Source organism: Marmota flaviventris, chromosome X (assembly GCF_047511675.1).
Source record: "Marmota flaviventris isolate mMarFla1 chromosome X, mMarFla1.hap1, whole genome shotgun sequence".
NCBI classification, from domain to species: domain Eukaryota; kingdom Metazoa; phylum Chordata; class Mammalia; order Rodentia; family Sciuridae; genus Marmota; species Marmota flaviventris.
In genome coordinates, this window is record NC_092518.1 from 18,075,728 (window position 1) to 18,096,169 (window position 20,442).

At 36.9% G+C, this 20,442-nt stretch overlaps 1 protein-coding gene across 9 annotated transcripts in view; it reads left to right on the forward strand.

Annotated features, from left to right (window-relative positions):
* Positions 1-20,442, forward strand: part of Zfx (zinc finger protein X-linked) — a 68,265-nt gene that overhangs the window by 21,859 nt on the left and 25,964 nt on the right. For 5 of the 9 annotated variants that reach the window (XM_071606687.1, XM_027927330.3, XM_071606693.1 and 2 more), the window contains exons 2-3: positions 9,243-9,331; positions 12,442-13,011. In XM_071606687.1, coding sequence (XP_071462788.1) covers positions 9,271-9,331; positions 12,442-13,011 — 631 coding nt within the window. In that variant the 5' untranslated portion in view covers positions 9,243-9,270. Of the gene's footprint in view, positions 1-5,172; positions 5,197-5,578; positions 5,693-6,246; positions 6,361-9,242; positions 9,332-10,866; positions 10,918-12,441; positions 13,012-20,442 lie in introns of those variants that run through there. The other 4 variants (XM_071606689.1, XM_071606690.1, XM_071606691.1 and 1 more) reach the window with 4 other exon arrangements.

Below are 20,442 nucleotides of genomic sequence, written 5' to 3' on the forward strand. Positions count from 1 at the left end.
TTGCCCAGGCCTCGAACTAGGGATCTGCCTGCCTTAGCTGGGATTACAGTCATGTCCTACCATGCCCGGAAAGTTCTCATACAATCTTAAATAATAATGGTATTCTTCTTAATTTTTACTTTGGAGGGACTACTTCTAGTGTTTTACCATAGTGTTTAATGTCTTTTTGTTATAAAGTGTAATGACAGAATTCCCATATCCCAGAACACATGTTCTAACATGACCTGGTTTAAGATTGCATATACTTATGCATTTTAAAAACAGATTTATTGAGATAAAGCTGTTATTAAATTTGCCCTTTAAAATGTACAATTTAGTGGTTTTTATTAGATTAATAGTTGTGCAACCATCACCACTAATTTTAGAACATTTTCATTATCCCCAAAAGAAACACTATCCATTAGCAATCACTACCCCCTTTGCCTGCCCCTCAGCCTCTAGAAACCACTAATCTACTTTCTGTCTGGGTAGATTTGCTTATTCTTTTTTGTTGCCATAGTGGGGCTCCGACCCCAGGGGTACTCTACCAGTGAATTGTACCCTCAGTCCTTTTTACTTATTTTGAGGCAGGGTCTAAATGACCTAGGCTGCCCTTGAATTTGCAATCCTCCTGTCTCAACCTCCTAAGTCACTGAGATTTGCTTATTCTTAACATTTCATATAAGTGAAATCCTATAATGTGTGGTCTTTTGGGTCTGGCTTCTTTCACGGTAGCATGTTTTTAAGAGTCATCCATGTTGTGCATGTATTAGTGCCTTGTTCCTATTTGTATTTTTTTTTTTTTTTTTAGTTTTCTTTAATATATTTTAAAATTTGTTCTAATTAGAACTAACTAATTAGTTATATACACAGTAAAATGCATTTTGACACATATAAATGGAGTATACTTTATCATTTTTCTGGTTGTACGAGATGTAGAATAATACTATAGGGTAATAATGTCCGATCCTGTTTGTATTTTTTTTTAACTGTTAACAAAAGTATTCCAATTTAAACAGTTTATTTTAAATAGAAAATAAGTGTTGAATTTCAGGATTTTGACATCTAAACTCTAGAATCTCTTTCTCTGTGTGTACCTGGGTGGGTATCACTGTTATTTTTTAAGTGATGGATCATATTTATAAATATTTGACATAGGATTCATAATTAACCAGTTTTGTAGTCTGCTTAAATCATCTTTGTGAAGTTTTGTTTTAAATAGTGAATTACTTTTGTAAAAGGAATTGAGAAAGCTTTCTTTCTTTGTGGTCCGGCCTATGGAAAAGCCTGAGGTTTTTTTTTTTTTTTTTTTTGTGCTAGTGCAGGGGATTGTATGCAGGCTTGTGTACATGCTAGGTAAGTGTTGTACCACCAGCCCATGCCTGGAGCTTTTTGAAAGGGTAACATTAGAAATCCCCCACCCCTCACTTTTTAAAAATTTCATGGTGATTGGGTTTTCCATCCTTACTGAGTTAATGCTGGTAATTTGTACTTTCTGTCAATGTGCTAGCATAGAATTACAGACAATTTTCTTATAAGTTTTTTTTTCATTTTTCAGTATCTTTGTGTTTTTTTCATTTATGTTTATGTTTTCCTTCAGTTTCTTAGTTTAGTAGTAGTATTTTATTATCTCCTCTTCTGGGGGCAGGGAGGCCAGGTTTTTTTGTTGTTGTTGTTTGTTTGTTTGTTTATTTATCCTAGTAAAAATTAGCTGGCTCCCTGGGCTTTGCTCCAGAGAATGATTATGGAATTTTAAAAATGTTTGTTGATAGGACCATTAATGGGCTTGCTCCAGGTTGACTATGAGAAGCAAGTGTATTGCAAACCAACCCCTGTATTGCCCAGCTTTTCCTTTTTTGTTTCTAATGATTAAAGATTTATTAAGTAGTACATGCAAAACATTGCTAATTGCATTAGCCAAAGATCTGTGTGAAAACACTCCACAATTCTGCAACTGCCAATTTGAAAAAATTGTTTTAGTTGTTGAAAGGCCCAGTATTAACATTCTTGCCGCTATTGCCAATGTACAGAGACCATTGTTAGTGTTAGCACTGCATTTACAGAATCTTGTAGACCCAAAGTATTTAGGAAAATTAATAATAGGAGTCATGTGTTCATGTAGGTGAGGTAGAGTAGGGTCAGTACAGTATTAGTCAAGTTATAGTGTCTGATCTGGCAAGACAGTGACATTATGAAGGCTCATAGTTCATAAATACTTAACATGTTTTTTAAAAACCATAAAGCTACAAGGGATGATTTTTACACCAAGTAACCAGAAAACTAAGGCGAGCACTTATTAACTTGAATAAAGTAACATGAACGTGAAAATATACTAAACAAAGCAAAAAATAAAACACCCCAGATTCTAATGCATTATCAGAAAGATAGCTCAATACAAGGGGACATATTACTCATTGAAAAGGGGTTTGATAAGAAAAGCACTGACTAAGCTAACAATTATGGGAATGACCAGTTAAGAGATGAATTAAATGCCCAATTTTGGAAAACATGGCAGGTGTAAGAAAAACAAAAAGCATAAGAAAATGCTTTCTGATAATACTCACCTTTCTTTATTATGTACTGCATTTGACAGAAGTAAATCTAAAAAAAATTTATGTGACAGTTTTATTTCATTTATTCTATGTACAATGTAGTCTAATCTCAACTTTATAGTATGTCAAAATACTGTCTTCATCCTTTGATCACATCAACTGTTTCACATACTCTGTTTTAGCACACCTGCAACTGAAGGCAGAATACTTCATTAGAGAAAACGTGGATAGGATTTCTGTTCACAGTCTCAGCAAAAGCTATTTTTTAAAAATTTCACTATGAAATCAGAGTGATCCAAAGAGCCTAGTTATACTCATTACATTATGATATACAGTAGAATGTAGTGTAATGAACATGGATTGATCAATTATTACATGCATTTAAAAGACAATATTTTATTAATGAGGCTTTATTGCTTTATGTATCTGAAAAAAAGTATTTGTATCAAACTAGTCTTAAAGACAAAGGTATTTAAAACAGCATAGTATTCTTAGCTCATCAGTACAGCTAAGTTCAGAGGGTATTTTGGCAACTCAATCTGAGAAGGAATACTGGCTTTAGAAAAATAAGGCTTTTAGGTTTGTCATTTTAGGGCCAGATTTTAATAGATTGTGAAAGTTTGGACTCTTAGACTTTAAACAAACAAAACCTTGAAATTACCAATTGGCCCAAAATGGTTTTATGGAAAAACCAATCCGTAACAAAACCTTGGCATTGAAGTGAAGCATACAGAAGTTCCAAGTGGGACAGGGCAAGGAAGGACAGGGCTCTGATATTTATAACAGCGGACATTTTTTTTTTTTTTTTTCCTTTTGACACAGGGGGTAGGTAAGATTTAGAATTAAATATTCTGTTCTTAGGGAATGAGATTTGAGTTATAGCTATTAGATTAATATTATTATTTGTATACATCTTTCCAGATATTTGATCTGTCAAGTGTTGAAAGAGTTGTACCCTACTAGTGTTGATTTTTTTTTTTTTCCTGTGTTCTCAGATTCAAAAATCTATATTTCCATGCGGCATATAAAAAACTCAATGACTTCAAATTCCACAGACAAGAAAACACACATATTCACTTTTTTTTCTCCCAAAATCAATTTGAGGAGAAATATAAATTCAGAGAAACAATAAAACCAGAGGCTTGTATTCATTATCAGAATACAGTGAATTTCTGGTTGAAGCAGTTAGACTGGGCTGAGGAAGTTCATGCCAGCTCTCAGCATGTAACTCTAATCTAGACCCTCACCTACAAATGAGTGGACAACCAAAAGGACCTTTTTTTTTTTTTTAAAATTTTAGTTGTAGATAGACACGATACCTTTATTTATTTTTTTATGTGATGCTGAGGATTGAACCCAGTGCTTCATATGTGCTAGGTGAGCGTTCTACTACTGAGCTACAACCCTAGCCCAGGACCCCACCAGTTTGAAAGAGAGTTACCAAATTCAACCAACTAAATAATGAAACACCAGAGTAGACAGTTAAATATAGGGTTCAGTCTAAACATTAAAATCTCGGAAATATTTGGGAAAATATGTCCAGGGGAGGGGTATAAAGATTGCTGTAAAGAAGAAACTGTTCATTTTGAAGTTAAAACAAGGTCTTTTAAATAAAAATTTAGTAGATGGGGTGAAGATCAAATTAGCTTAGAATAATTAATACAAAGGCAAAGATAGAGGAAAAAGTTAAAGTGACAGGCCAGAATTATGGGTCCTTATATCCTATAATAAGAAAGAATAGAGCTGGGTGCAGTGGCACATGCCTGTAATTCTACCAACTCAGGAAGCTGAGGCCGGAGGATCTCAAGTTCAAGGCCAGCCTCGGCAAATTCGGGAGGCCCTAAGCAACTAAGGGAGACTTGTCTCAAATAATAAAAAGGGCTGGGGATATTGCTTAGTGATAAAGTGCCCTTGGGTTCAATCCCTGATACCAAAAATAAAAAAAGGTGAATAAAGCCAGGGACTGTAGCACACACTTGTAATCCCAACTGTTTGGGAGGCTGAGACAAAAAGATTGTAACTTATTAATTAATTAGGATTTATTCATTTGTTTATTTTGGGGTGGCACTTTGGATGGAGCCCAGGGCCTCATCCATGCCAGGCAAGGCTCTACCGCTGAGCTGCATCTCCAGCCCTTAATTAGGCTTTAAATTTCATCAGTTCCAATTTCCTCCAGAAAAATTCTGTAGACAGATTTGCTTTTGTTTGCTATTCCTGCAGCTTGAGCAGTTCCATGTACCACTTATAATAAAATTGGGTTCTTTGAGCGTGACTTACGGAGATAAATTAGAAATGAGTCATAGAATTAAAAGACAATGAGTTTTCAGGAAGCCACAAGTGGAAAAGTGATTTTTGTATGCACATTTACAAAAAAAAAAAGCAAAGTAAGTGTGTGTGTGTGTGTATACACACACACACACACACATATAATATATATATATATATATATATATATAATAATTTTATTAATTTGCCCAAGAGAGAGCACAGAAGTGTTTAGGTATAAAGAAATATAAAACCGATAAATTGTATTGACAGTTCCTAATTTAAGGTAGATAATATGCCTCTGTTATATCTGTTAACTTTTTTAAAAAACTTTATTATTTATTTATTTATTATTTGTATGTGGTGCTGAGGATTGAACCCAGGGCCTTGCACGTGTGAGGTGAGCGCTCTACCACTGAACCATAACCCCAGCCCCTATACCTGTTAACTTGCTAGGGTATTTTTATTGCTTTAATTTAAAGAATTGGTGTAAGGAAGTTTTTGAGAATTTTCTGGGTTTCTCTTCCAATCCGTTATTTCCCTTAAAATTTCATTTTCCCCTTGTGAATGTTTTCAAAATTATTTTCAGGATTGTGACTCTTAGGAGCAGGAAAGGAATACTTTACTGAATTTGAAGTGATAGTGGAGTCCCAAAAATATTTTGAGGGCATTTGATAAATGTTAGTACTTGTTCACCTGTATCCTTTGGTTTTTGGTTCTTTGAACCTTTCTTATTTTTGTCTCATCAGCAATCCACTCTCTTCTACCCTTTTTCACAATCCTGAGAACCCTTCTGAGTAGTTACCATTCTAAGAACATGGTTTCATTTTGTCAGAGGGAATTATCAGTTCTAACTGCTGAGGGGTTACAAAGTTGAGGTATCAGCATTTCTGCTTGTAAGTACAAAATGTATTTTTTCCCTGTTTTGAGTTTTTTTTCTTAATTTTTTTTCATTTGTAGATGGACACAAATAGCTTTATTTTATTTATTTTTGTGCGGTGCTGAGGATCGAACCCAGGGCCTCGCACATGCTAGGCAAGCGCTCTACCATTGAGTCACAACCCCAGCCCCTGTTTGTGTTTTTATAATGACAAAACAGAAGGGAAAATAATCTGAATGGTTTATTGCTTATCTAAGTCAAGATGAGGTAAGTGGGCCCCTACCATGTAGACCAGAATAAATATCTGTTAGGAAGTGCATATGATGTTAAAAGTTTGGGAATAACAGCAAATAAATCCATCATGGTATGTTAGGTTAATATTGTCAAGCCCCCTGAATATTGGGAGTATTCTGAGCAGGGCAGCGCCATGATCAAAGCAGTGTGTCAGGAGGATTAATTTGCAGATTGCAGGAAGCCTCAGTCCTTGGCACCAGCCCTTATAGGGTTCCTGGTCATTTGTTGTGGGAGTGGCAGAAAGAAGCAAGGCCACTTGAGAGGCTATTTTCATGCCTCAGGGATCCGGAAATACGAAACTGAGGGGGAGTGGTGAAGGGGATAATAACAGGGACAGATTCCTGAGAAGTCCTGGAGAAGTAATTGACAAGATTGGCAACCTGACTGAATGTAAGTGGGAAGAAAGTAAAAGGCCATAGTGGTTTTGTGAGGAGAAAGATAGGTTTTATCCAGATGAATATACTCAGTCTGGTGATGTTAGGTCCTACCTACCTTGAGTATGTGGATTTTGTGACTCATCTTTGTGCAAATGGTAGTTGAACCACGAGAATAGAAAGCAGAAGAGGGCTGAGTGCACTCGTCTGGGCAAGGCCGTGGTAAGGGGTGAGGGGTGGCTTGGTGGCTAGCAGAAACAGAGGAAGGACTGAACTTCAAAATCAAGGGAATTGATTATCTGTCACACTCTAATAGAAAACCAAGGAGGAGGAAAGCCAAGAGACAGAATTGTTTTGCAGGTGGAGAATTTTTAGAGCTGGTGATGGGATTGGGTTTATATAGGGAAATGGGCTTAAGTACCTTAACGAATCCCCTTTATTGCCTTCTTTTTTTTAAATTTTTAGTTATAGTTGGACACAACACCTTTATTTTAATTATTTTTATGTGGTGCTGAGGATCAAACCCAGCGCCTTACACGTGCTAGCAAGAGCTCTATTGCTGAGCCACAATCCCAGCCCCTTTATTGCCTTCTTAATTGGCTTAATTTCTTGTAATATTTCATTAGGCTTAGAAGATTAACTTGCACTTATCATTTTATAATTACATTTTTAAAGGGGAAAAGAATTTTATGGCCAGAGGTGATTTTGGCAAGGAGAGGGCAGGGAAGACTTATTCAGAGCTTGTACATTTTGGTTTTCATGGTTGAACAATTTTTTTGTTTTGTTTATTAATCTAGCCATTATTTGCTTTAATTTGAAGCAGTTTGAATAACATGAAACAAGCTATTTCTTCAAGACGAATAGAATGTCTCATAGCTGACGTGTTGAAAATTCATTTGTTTATTATACAAATGTTGAGCTTCTCATGAATATTTCAAGGACTACATGTGTGTAATTTAGTATCTAAAAATAAGACATAAAAAACATAATATATGGCAAACAAATACAGTAAGAGAAGAAGGATAAAATGCTATGGTAATTCAAATGGAGAAATTATTTCCAAAGCAGAGATGATAAGGGTAAAGTATTCCAGGCAGAAGGGACCCTGAGCTAGATGCAGAGTTGGGGGTCTTTCAGGAACTTGAATGTTTTTGTTTTTGCTGAAGTGTATGTGGGCCCATGCATGGTTGTATGGGAGGTGCTTAAAGGAAAGTTAGAGGAGCCAGGAAAGGTAGGTTGGAGCCAGAGCTTAGGAAATGGCAGGAGCTTGTACTTTATTTGGAAGCAGCAGAGATCCATTAGCATTTTTGAATAAAGGAATGATGTCACATAGCTGATGCTTTAGATATTGAGTTGTATTTCTGTTTTTTAAAATTTTAATAAGAAATGTCATCAGCAAAAAAGAAAGATGCTCTGTTTAGGTTGGATTAGAAAAATAAAATAAAATAAAACCAGGTAAGTTTAAGCCTATAATCCCAGCCACTTGGGAGGTTAAAGCACAGGAGGGTTACAGATTTCAAGGCTAGCCTTGGCAACTTAGCGAGACCAAGGACTGGGGATTGTAGCTTAATGATAAAGCATCTCTGGGTTCAGTCCCTGGTAGGGTATGTGGGGGAGGTGGTGAAAATAGAGATAGGGAGGTTTTAGGTAGTACTTAAAAGTGAGCAAACACAATCTCTGATGTCTGCACTTTTGAAACAGTAATTACATTATATTAAGAAGTACATTATTTTATTGGCTAAGGTTCTTTTAAAAAGTTTTTGGCTTAAGTAGAAAAGGGATAATTAAGGTCATTGGGATGTCTTGAAAAACCTAAGGCAGAAATATTGGTGGGCCCCAGAAATTTCTAGAACCAGGAGCCACAAAGCTGTTAATAATTCTCTCTTCCCTGTTTTATCCATTCAGTTTCTCAGGGTATTCACACAGTTCTTCTTACTTTTTGTTTGTAAACTTTATCTCACTAATCTAAGCCAAAGTTGGAAAATGACCTTCCTCATCTCCAGTGTTCCAGTCACCAGAACAGGGGGAGAGTGGGAGGGTGAGCAAAAGAGAGTAAAAGAAGGACAGAGACAGAGAGGGAAAGGTATTGATTCTTGCCCATGGTTTCAGGTTCTTAGGAATAGGACTTTGATTTCATTGTGCTCAAAGATGAATTTATTTTTTACCATTTTATAGCTAGTACCAATCACCTAGGCCAGGAGAGTGTCGGTACACTGTGGGAATTAATCAGAGGGTTATTTAAAAGAGAGGACATGTAATAAGTTTAGCAGAAATCCCAAAGGGTGTTCACTACGATTATGCATTATAATTTTTTTACCATTGTTCAATATATTGATTGAAAGAAGACTATATTAAACTTAGAGAAGTTATATGAAAATTGTGCAGGAATTTCCCCCAGTAAGCTTTAAAATGTGTTTAAGTTGAACTTTAACAAAACCATTTAACCTTGGGAGTGTGAGGTATATAGACTGAGGCAATAATGCTAGAGTCATGGAAATATTCTATATCTTGATCTGGGCAATGTTATGAAGGTTTATGTATATGTTAAATTCATCAAGATGGGGACTGGGTTGTGGCTCAGGGTGTTCGCCTAGCATGTGCAAAGCCCTGGGTTCGATCCTCAGCACCACATAAAAATAAATAAAAAAAAAAAGATTGTGTCCAACTACAACTAAAAAATAAATATAAAAAATTCATCAAGGTGTATGTACTTGATATATGTAAGCAGTACCTCAGTTTAAAATGAAGTCTAAGTGAAAGTGATCTTTTGATTTATTTGTTATGTTTTTCATAGATGTTCATCTGTGATATAATTTTGAGTGTCTGAAATGAAAATATGACATTTTTAATACATGATATAAAACATTAATGTTTGGTTTACCTTTTTCCTTGATTTAGGAGCTGTGACTGATGAGAATTAAAGGCCATGGATGAAGATGGACTTGAATTACAACCACAAGAGCCAAACTCATTTTTTGATGCAACAGGTATAACTACTTGGGTTGTTCCACTTTGTATCTACCACATTTAGAGTTGGTTTTCATGTGAATGAATTGCTAGACTCTCACGTTGACTGATATTCACACTTAAGTATTTTGTTAATCCTGTCAGGATCTATGAATGTGAAAGTGAGCATATTATTATTCTCCTTCTGAAAAATTTGGCTCCTTCACAACCTACCCTAATATTCTTGTCAGTATAGGTTTAATATCCCTAATATAAAAATTCAAAATACTCCAAAATCCAAAACAAAAAATGAAGCCACAAGTAGAAAATTCCACACCTGATCTCATGTAATGGGTTGTCAAAACACAGGCAAACCAAAAATATTGTATAAGATTACCTTCAGGCTATGAATATAGGGTGTATATGAAACAAATTAATTTCATGGTTACGCTTTGGTTCTATTCCCCGAGATAACTCATTTTTTATGTGCGACCTTTTTCAATATCTGAAAAAACAAAAACAAAAACTTCTGGTTCTAAGCATTTTGGATAAAGTATACTCAACTTGTAACAATAGCAATATCAAAACCTTAGTGTTATCTTCAGTTATTCTCATCTTGCTCAGTTATCCCACTGAATTCTGTTGGTTGTCCCTGTGAAAATGTTCCTTGCTTACATCTCCTCTTCATTATAGTCTGTCACATAGATAGGCTCTATCATTTCATTCTTAGTTTGTAATAACTTTTGAGTTATTTTTCGTACCCTAAATCTCATTTATCTAGCCTACTGATCATAACAGTGGATCATGTCATTTCTTTGTTCTCTGTTACCCAGCAGATAAACTATAAATCCAAGGTCCTCTACATCCTGACCCTGTCCTACTTTCATAGTGTTCTATCTCAAAAGTTCCCCCAAAGAGCAGTCTGCTTCGGGAAGATGATCTTAGTTCCCTCCCTGAGTGTACAAGGAAGATTGTATTCATGAAGTTTTGAAATGGGGGAAAAAAGTTTCATTATTTTGGGAGTATCCAGTGTTCTAATTATGTAACATTGTAACGTGATTATAGTTGGTTTTATAATGTAACATGGTTTTATATCACACTAGCCTAGCTATCCTTATAAGTAAGATGTTAATGAGTTTTTCATTAGACTTGAAATGATCAGATTGCAAGAAATTAAAGAAATAACAATTAACTTTATCAGAAAATTAAATATTAGTGACTTTCAGTTTTTGAATTTTTCTTAACTTTAGTTGGGGGAGGTTGTATGTTTTTCTTAATAACTTGGAATAGTCTTTGATGTTTGGTAATTTCTGTTTGATCGTGATAAATGCCAAATTTATAATTCTTAATTGGAACAAGAAGTATAATTAACGTGTGCTTGAAAGAGAGGCCAGGCTCTTTGGAGAAAAATGCACAGTATTTGTTAATCTTGCCATAAGCAAACCTGGGTTGTGGACTAAGTGGTAGATTGAATTAACACTTATGGTATTTGTTTATCTTTGAGCAAGTCACTTAATCTGCCAGGGCCTCCGTTTTCCAATGTCGTAATAATAATGAAACCTCTCATTACAGTTTTTCAGACTACTTCCCATACATTCCCATTTGATCATCACCACAGTCCTGTGAGGTATGCATGGCAGATACTATTGTCCTCATTTTACTGATGAGGAAACTGAAACTCAGAGGTTAAATGACTTGCCCAAGGTCACAAAACTATTAAGTGTATAATCCTCCTCTCTGATTTAGATTTTGTAACCAGTGCCACTAAATGCATTTCTCTTCATGTCTGCCAAATGGAGATTTATCACTTGACAATAATATTGAAGATAAAGTTGAATATTCTTGATTTCTAGAAGTAATTAAAATGATTATTACTTTTTAAAGACTTTCTGTAATTTTTAATATTCTTTGGCTTTTGCTCATTTGTGTTTGTTGACAAAGCCATATGTTTCTCTGAGGACCTGGCCAGTGACACGGAGTCATTGAGTTAGGCATCTGCTTGGACTCAGGCTGGTCTGAGTCTCAACCAGAAGTACTAATAGCTTTTTTTGGTAAGACATATAAAACTCTCTTTGCTTTTCCTCTGAACCCCAGCAGCCATGATATTGGTTTTAATTTAATTTTATTTTATATTTTTGGTAAGGATGTATAATTTCTCTTCTCATTTATGGCATTCATTTGGAGTAATATTTACTGAGCACCATATGCTGTGTAAACAACTGTGTGATCTTGGTTAAGTCATTTAATCTCATTGGGCTACAACTGATTCAATCCTCTACCTTGATTCCTTAACTGTAAAATGGACAAGATTAAAGTTTCCTATATTGTGAGGAACTGCCTTGGGGGTTGGGGTCCTGGGGCAGGGAGGAGGCTCTACGGAGGAGGAGTACTCTGGTGAAGTTGGGGTAGGGCCACTCTAACTACCCTCATCCTGTACTGCCCTAGCGCAGCTCTGCTTTTGTTCTTTATCTATCCACAGGGATAGATATCCTTGACCAATTGTCTTTCCTCCTAAACTGTGACCTTCTTATCCCTATTTTGATTCATGCCCTGATCCTTTTATGTCATATTCAGATATTAATATCTAATTTTCCATAGTCGTAGATAGAGGATGTTGGTGGTCTATTAGAACATAGGATGTAAAGGAAGAAAGGGGGAAAATGGAAGGGAAGTAAAAGAAACACATGGGAGAGATGGAAAGGAGATAAAACATGAGTTGAAGAGGGTGAGATGGAGCAAGAAGGAAAATAAATTAAAAAACACATATACCGAAGGAAAATGGTATATTTGCCACCTGAAGTGACATTACATAATTTTTATAATCATCCCTAAAGTAACTATGAATATGAGTTTAATTTTAGAGTATCTAGAATTTTACTTTCCTAAATATATTTCTTCTGTGACTGCCTCAATTGCTTTGTTCTCCTAGTGTTTATCCATTGATTTAAGTGTATGAAATTTGTTGTGTTTAAAAGTATCTTTCCAATATGATTAAAAAATAGATTCCCTCTTTTATTTCTTTAGTCTATCTTAATGTTGAGAAAACTGAGGAACTAGTCTGTTGTCCTGGTAGGAGTTAAGTAACATTTACTCAGTTGTGATAGTCACACACTGACCTGAAATTCGTCATTTTATTTATTTATTTTTTAAGGAGCTGATGCAACACACATGGATGGTGATCAAATTGTTGTGGAAGTACAAGAAACTGTTTTTGTGTCAGATGTTGTGGATTCAGACATAACTGTGCATAACTTTGTTCCTGATGACCCTGACTCAGTTGTAATTCAAGATGTTATTGAGGACGTTGTTATAGAAGATGTTCAATGCCCAGATATCATGGAAGAAGCAGATGTATCAGAAACCGTCATCATTCCTGAGCAAGTGCTGGACTCAGATGTAACTGAAGAAGTTTCTTTAGCACATTGCACAGTTCCAGATGATGTTTTAGCTTCTGACATTACTTCAGCCTCAATGTCTATGCCAGAACACGTCTTGACAAGTGAATCTATACATGTGTCTGACGTTGGGCATGTTGAACATGTGGTTCATGATAGTGTTGTAGAAGCAGAAATAGTCACTGATCCTCTGACCACCGATGTAGTTTCAGAAGAAGTATTGGTAGCAGACTGTGCCTCCGAAGCAGTCATAGATGCCAACGGGATCCCTGTGGACCAGCAAGATGATGACAAAAGCAACTGTGAGGACTACCTTATGATTTCCTGTAAGTCTTGGGGTATGGTGATTGTCAGAGGTGTTTTTGAAGGCTGCTTTTCCTAAGTTAAATCTGGGATTTGGGGTGAGATTGCTCTTAACTTACACATCTGTAAAATTAAAAAATAAATTTTATAGATCTACCTGCATTATTGTTTTAGTTTGGAGCCTATAAGATTACTCGTGATTTCTTCAGTCTAGAAAGACACAGGCTGAATGGAACTGAACTTTGTGAAATCATGTAGGATGTCATTAGACTGTTATCAGCTTCTATTAGAGTTTGGAGTCCTCTTGAAACTTGAAACTTGAAACTTGAAAGGAGTTCATCTTGGAAAAATGCATAACCAGACTGCTTATATTCTTTTATGCTGATAGGTACAAGAAACAAACCATTGGTCAGAGAAAGCCCGAAATATGCACTTCTGCTCTTGGATGCACAGTATTGCTAATGTAATACTTAATGTATTTACTCTAATTATATGTAAAATACTGTTTATATAACAGCACGGGAAAGAACTCATGATTCTGAGACGTGATTTCAAGTGTGGGATTCTTATTAGGTTATTGAAGAAAAGTGAGGTGTTTTGGGAACATACATGTAAATGTTTTATTTGACATCTGGGAGGGCAGCTGTGTCTTATAATGTGTTTTGGTTTTTTTTTTTTTTTTTTTTTTGTACTAGGGATTGAACCCAGCAGTGCTTAACCACTGAGCCACATCCCCAGCCCTTTTTTAGAGACAGGGTCTCGCTAAGTTGCTGAGGCTGGCTTTGAACTAGCAATCCTCCTGTCTCGGCCTCCTGAACCACTGGGATTACATTGTTCCCCCACACAATGTGCAGAGATAAAATTCTAGATCCGATGGACCATAGTTTTTTTTTTTTTTTTTCTTTTCTTTGGTATGGGGGATTGAACTCGGAGGCACTCAACCACTGAGCCACATCCCCAGCCCTTTTGTATTTTATTTAGAGACGGGGTCTCACTGAGTTGCTTAGGGCCTTGTCTTTGCTGAGGCTGGCTTTGAACTCACGATCCTCCTGTCTCAACCTCCCGTGCTGCTGGGATTATAGGCATGCGCCACCACACCTGGTGATAGAACACAGTTCCAACCAAATGTACAAATTCTGATGCCTTAAGGAACTAACTTCAAATAAGAACTATAAAATTACAAGAGTATTTGCTTACATAATTTTTGTTTTTGGTGGTTTGGTACTGGATATTGAACCCAGCAATGCTTTACCACTGAGCTATATCTTCAGCCCTTTTTAAATATGTTATTTTGAGACAGGTCTTGCCAAATTGTTGAGGCTGCCCTCAAAGTTTTGATTTCTTGCCCCAGTCTCCAAGAATTACAGGCATGTGCTACTGTGCCCTGCTGAAAGAAGGCTTTCTTTGGTAGGGCATTTAGAAGATTATTTGTATTGAAATTATAATAGTTTCAATAAACCATAGGTGAGTGGATAGAAGATGGAAGAGATGGGCTGTAATAGATTGTGAAAATAATGGAAGTAGAGTTAGATGAAGCAGTTCATATAAATTGCCATCTTGGTCAGTAAATGTACAGAAGAGGAAAGAGTACAGTTTTTTTTTTATATATTTATTTTTTGTTAGTTGGACGCAATATCTTTATTTTACTTATTTACTTTTATGTGGTGCTGAGGATCGAACCCAGGGCCTCACCCATGCTAGGAGAGTGCTGTACCTCTGAGCCACAACCCCAGCCCCAAGAGTACAGTTTTTGCTGGATGGCTGGATGGTGAAAGAAACAAGCTACTGGGAAAAGTGAGCCTGAAGAGCTGGGTGCAGTGTTGCACACCTGTAATCTCAGCGGCTCTGGAGGCTGAAATAGGAGGGTCTCGAGTTCAAAGCCAGCCTCAGCAAAAGTGAGACACTAAGCAACTCAGTGAGACTCTTGTATCTAAACAAAAATACAAAATAGGGCTGAGGTTGTGGCTCAGTGGTTGAGTGCCCCTGAGTTCAGTCACCGGCGATTTGCCCACCGCATCCCCCCTGGACCCTCCCCCCCCAAAAGGTGATCCTGAAGATAGAGAAAGGTAGGGCTAACAAACAGAGCAGGTTGCAGAGAAGGGAAAGGGATTGTGGTCCAGGGCAGCAGTAGATGGCTTTTTGAGTCTTGGAGAGGGAGAGTGAGGCCCCCCTCCCTCTAGGTCAGGAGGTCAAAGGAGTGTGCATCTGCCAATATAGAAGGACTGCAGAGGCTGGGTGGAAAGCTGAAGGATGGTGGTAAAGGTTTGGAAAGTTTTAGTCTGGGGATGGACCAGAGAAGGAAGCTAGGGTTTATGAGGTAGATTGCTGAACTACATCTAGTGGCCAGCTGGCATCAGGAGTTTTAATTAAGTTTATAAGTTAAGATTCTATTTAGTATGAAAATACTACTTTTAAATACCTCTGCCAGATAAGACTAGCAACCTGGGGCTAAGGTAGAGGAAACAAAATTGGATTCATCCCGGTCAATTTAGGAAGGAAAGATGATCTGGTGAAATGCTGAAAAGGAGAAAGCACTCTTGCTTTTCCTTGACTTCATGTTTTTTGTCCTTTCTGTCTTCCTAAATGTATTTGCTGAGGAGTAAAATGCATGGCTTTGTCTTGACCTTTAACTTACCTTTTGCCTTTATTATTCTTTTAGGAAGTTCAACCCTCCAAAGAAGTCATTAAAAAAGGAAAAATGGGGCTGGGGTTGTGGCTCAGTGGTAGCGTGCTTGCCTGGCATGCGTGCAGCCTGGGTTCGATCCTCAATACCACATAAAAATAAAATAAAGATATTGTGTCCACCTAAAACTAAAATATAAATATTAAAAAAAAGGAAAAATGGGGAGTTGATTTGGTAATGATTGACATAGTGTACCTAGTTTTTGTATTGTATTACAGAATCCAGACTTACAAAATTTTCATTGAAAATCTTACACTCATCTTTCTTTTAGGCCCTGGGTTTTTGCTAACTTAAATAGATTTTAATATTCCTGATAAAGTAAATACTGATGGGCATAGACTGCTATTGTGTGTTTTAATATATTTCAGTGTATATTATATTTAATATGATAGTTTCTTTTTTAAAATATTCCTTTTACAAGAAAATGTTTCATCTAAGCTCAGAGAATGTAAAGATACAGTAGATGCACTTACACATACTTATTCTCCTATTTTACTGTAATGAAATGGTTGGATATTTTGGCGGGGCCTGGTACTGGAGATTGAACTCAGGGGTGCTTAACCACTGAACCCACCACCCCCAGCTCTTTTTATATTTTATTTAGAGACAGAGTCTTGCTAAGTTGCTGAGGCAGGCTTTGAACTCATGATTCTCATAACTCGGCCTCCCTAGCTGCTGGGGTTACAGGTATGCATCATCACGTCCAGCTGGTTGAATTGGTTTTAAACTGAATTTAGAGATAGTGACTTTTGGTAGTGTCTTTTGTCTTCTCCATTATACAGGCACTTTTGAACTCTTTCTCTTCCCTCCCCATCATCGTCCATCTTCCCTTCAAACTCATGGTCATATCAAATAATCTGATTTACCATTGGCTTTTAAATCAAACCAGTGGAATTCTTTGGAATTAATTAGCATTTATCTTATTTCTCCATCCACTGAGCTAAATCCCTAACTCTTTTTTTTTTGAGACAGGGTCTTGCTTAGTCACTTAGGGCTGCACTTAAGTTGCTAAGGCTGGCCTCGAAACTTGGAATCCTCTTGCTTCAGCCTCCTGAGTCACTGGGATTACAGGTGTGTATCACCACACCTGACCAGATACTTCTTTTATGATTTATGATGTCCCCCCACCTTTTGGTGGTGCTGGGGATTGAATCCAGGGCCTTGTGCATGCTAGGCAAGCACTCTACCAACTGAGCTATATCCCTAGCCTTTTTTTAATGATGCTTTTTAACTTAAAACCTACATTAACTTCAGAAGTTTAGGACTAATGAGCATTTTATGCTAAGTGTATGGAGGGACTATGGCCTGAGTTCATCCATGATGGGAGAATGCTAAGATGCCATTATTAGCAGTCAGCTTTAATACGTGTCATGATATGAGAGATGTATCTCTGAATTACTGTTATATTTATTCAATAGTCTGAGAGCCAAAGAACATAAACAGGTGTCTAAATACTCTATTTACTTTAAAAATTTCAGTAAGTCAATGGATCTAAGAGCCTAATCAACAGCTTTTATAATATCTTTAGTGTCCATCTTGGGGGGGCAGATTTTTTTCCTTTTGAAGGTCTCATTTAAAGTGAAGATGAAGCAGTCCTCATTCTTTAAAGTGTCAAGGTAGTATATGTAGAAATAAATACTCATTGTCCCAAGAGAGCTGCCTTTGAGGTCCAGGTGATCTCTTTAGTCTTTGCAGACTAAATGTTACTTCTGAATTGATTTTATATTTCTTGAGGACAGGAACTTCCCAGTGCATCTTAGCTGCTTATGTATTTTCCCCATCAGATCATAAGATTATTAGAAGTAAAATGGGTATTTGTTGAATAAATGAACATATGAATGTTACAGTTGAAAGCCTGTCATCATTATTTCTCATCTGAGCTTTTAGCAGTATGTTTCTTCCATACCAGTAGCCATTGGCTCCTACTTGATTCTGGTCAGGCTAGATATGGTGGTTCTGCTTCATGGCCCTTCTGAGTTTTCTGGCTGTCTGTGAGGTGGAGTATTTGAGTCATCTCCTTGTTACTCAGGTTGCTTCTTAGTTCGCTTTCAATATGAAGCACCTGCCAGATTGTCCTTAATCTCTTTGCAAGTGGACTTCAGCCACCTGGAGTTTCACTTTACAGCTGGATAGTCAAAAGATGCCATTTTGTGAAACATCAGTTTGCGCAACAGGGAAAACCGGAGAAAATCTGGTGATGATGAGTCAGGGACTGCCTTTCAGTAGCTGTAGGCAACAAAATATTCTTTGGATATCTCTGATATTAACATGATCAATGAGATGTCTGTCAGTCTTTAGGTCTTATTGACATCTCCCATGTTTTTAAAATTAATACAGCTACCTAGAAGAGTGGTATGAGTTAGGCATTCCTTTCTAATCCTAGGTTCAACCAAGTGTTAAAAAATTTTTTGATAACAGCTTTATCTAGATGTAATTTACATACCATACAATACACTCATTTAAAATGTGCAGTTGTTTTTACTAAATTCACAAAATTATGTACCTATCAGTGCCATCAGTTTTAGAAATTTTTCATCACTCCAAGGAGAAACTCTATACCCTTTAGCTATCATTCCCACTAACCTTCTGTGACCCCTTCATACCTAAACAACCACTAATCTACTTTTGACTTGATAGATTTTCTTATTCTGAACATTTCATATAAATGGAATGCTATGGCCAGGTGCAGGGGATGAACATCTATAATCCCAGTGACTCAGGTGTCTGAGGCAGGAAGAGTGCAAGTTTGAGACCAGCCTGAGCAAGACCCTATCTCAAAATAAATAAATAAAAAGGGCTGGGAATGTAGCCCAGTGGTAAAGTGCCTCTGGGTTCAATCCCTGGTACAAAAAAACAAAAACAAAAACAAACCAAAAAATAAGTGCTATAATCTGCGGTCTTTTGTGATTGGCTTCTTTCACAGCATGATGTTTTCAAGGTTCACCCTTGTAGCATGGACTTCATTCTTTTTATTACAGAATAATATTCCATTGAGTATATTGCATTTTAGTCCATCAGTTGATAGACATGTGGGTTGTTTTCACTTTTTGGACATTTTGAACATTTGGTACTCTGTGTGTGTGTGTGTGTGTGGGGGGGTTGCTGGGGATTGAACTCAAAGCTAGGCAAGTTCTACTGAGTTCCATCTCCAGCCACCATGTACATTTCTTTTAGGTATTTTATGAGAGTGGAATTTTGGGTATTTTATGGGAGTTGAATCGGTAGAATTAAGTCATCATCAGATTGTTTCCCAAAGTGGCCATCCTGTTTTATATTCCCACAGTATATGGGGGTTCTAGTTACTTCACATCCTGTATAGCACTTGTTGTAAATTGTTGTTTTTGATTATAGCCATCTTAGTGGATATGAAGTGGTATCTCATTATGGTTTGTATATGCATTTCCCTGATAGCCAGTGATGTTGAACATCTTTTCATGTGCTTATTGGCCATTAAGTATATTTATGAAAGAAACATTTATTCAGATCCTTTGCCTTTTTTTTTTTTTTTTTTTTGGTACTATGGATTGAAGGGGGTGGGTAGGGAGGGGTGGGGGCACTTGACCACTGAGCCACATCCCCAGCCCTATTTTGTATTTATTTAGAGACAGGGTCTCACTGAGTTGGTTAGTGCCCCGCCTTTGCTGAGGCTGGTTTTGAGTTCATGATCCTCCTGTCTCAGCCTCCCCAGCTGCTGGGATTACAGGCTTACACCACTGTGCCTGGATCCTTTGCCTGTTTTTGAATTGAGTTATTGGTCTTTTTATTATTGAGTTGAAAGAGTTTTTTATATATTCCAGCTACGAGGTCCTTATAAGAGATAAGGGAAATACTCTCTCCCATTCTGTCGATTGCCTTCACTTTTTGCATAGTGTCCTTTGATGCACAAAGTTTAAAATTTTGGTGGAGTTCAGTTTATATTTTTTGTTGGTTGTGCTTTGGCATCACATTTAAGTGACTGCTGCCTAATCCAAGATCATAAAGATTTACACCTATGTTTCCTCTGAGTTTTTATAGTTTTAGCTCTTAATTTGGCCTCATATCCATTTTGAGTTTATTTTTATATATGGTGTGAAATAAGGATCTAACTTTATTCTTTGGCATGTGAATATTCAGTTGTCCCAGCACCATTTGCTGAAAAGACCATTCTTTCTTCATTGGATATTCTTGGCACTGTTGTTGAAAATCAATTCACTGTAAATGTAAGGGTTTATTTTTGGAATTTTGATTCTGTTCCATTGATTTATATGCCTACCCTTTTCAGAGCTGCTTGAATAGAAGGACAGATTTGCTGTTGGCCCACAATAAGAGTCTACTTTAAAAAGTCTACTCCTAAGTCCCATAGGGACATCTGTCTGTGACATATCCTGTCTGTCCCTCATGATTTTTTGTGGCCTGGTTCCCATGGAAACAGCCTATCGAGAAGGAAAAGTGAGGTGGGCTATCAGAAGTCAATAAGTGTCTTATTCTCTCCAGTGCCAGTGGTGTTGTGATGATGTTCCCAGAAAGCAGTATAACATGGTGGTTAAAAGTTCAGGTTCTGGTGTCAGGCTGCCTGTGTTCAAGTCTTAGTTCCACCATTTACTTGGCTGTGTAATCTTGTGCAATTTACTCAACCTTCCTGTGGTTTGCTTTTTTTTTCCTGTAACCTGGAGATGATGATAATAAACCTTCAGGAGGCTTAACTGAGATAAAAAAAATGTAGTTCTTACAGTAGTACATTATAAATGTTTGCTGCTAAATACATATTATCTGTTTTTCCCATGGCTCAACT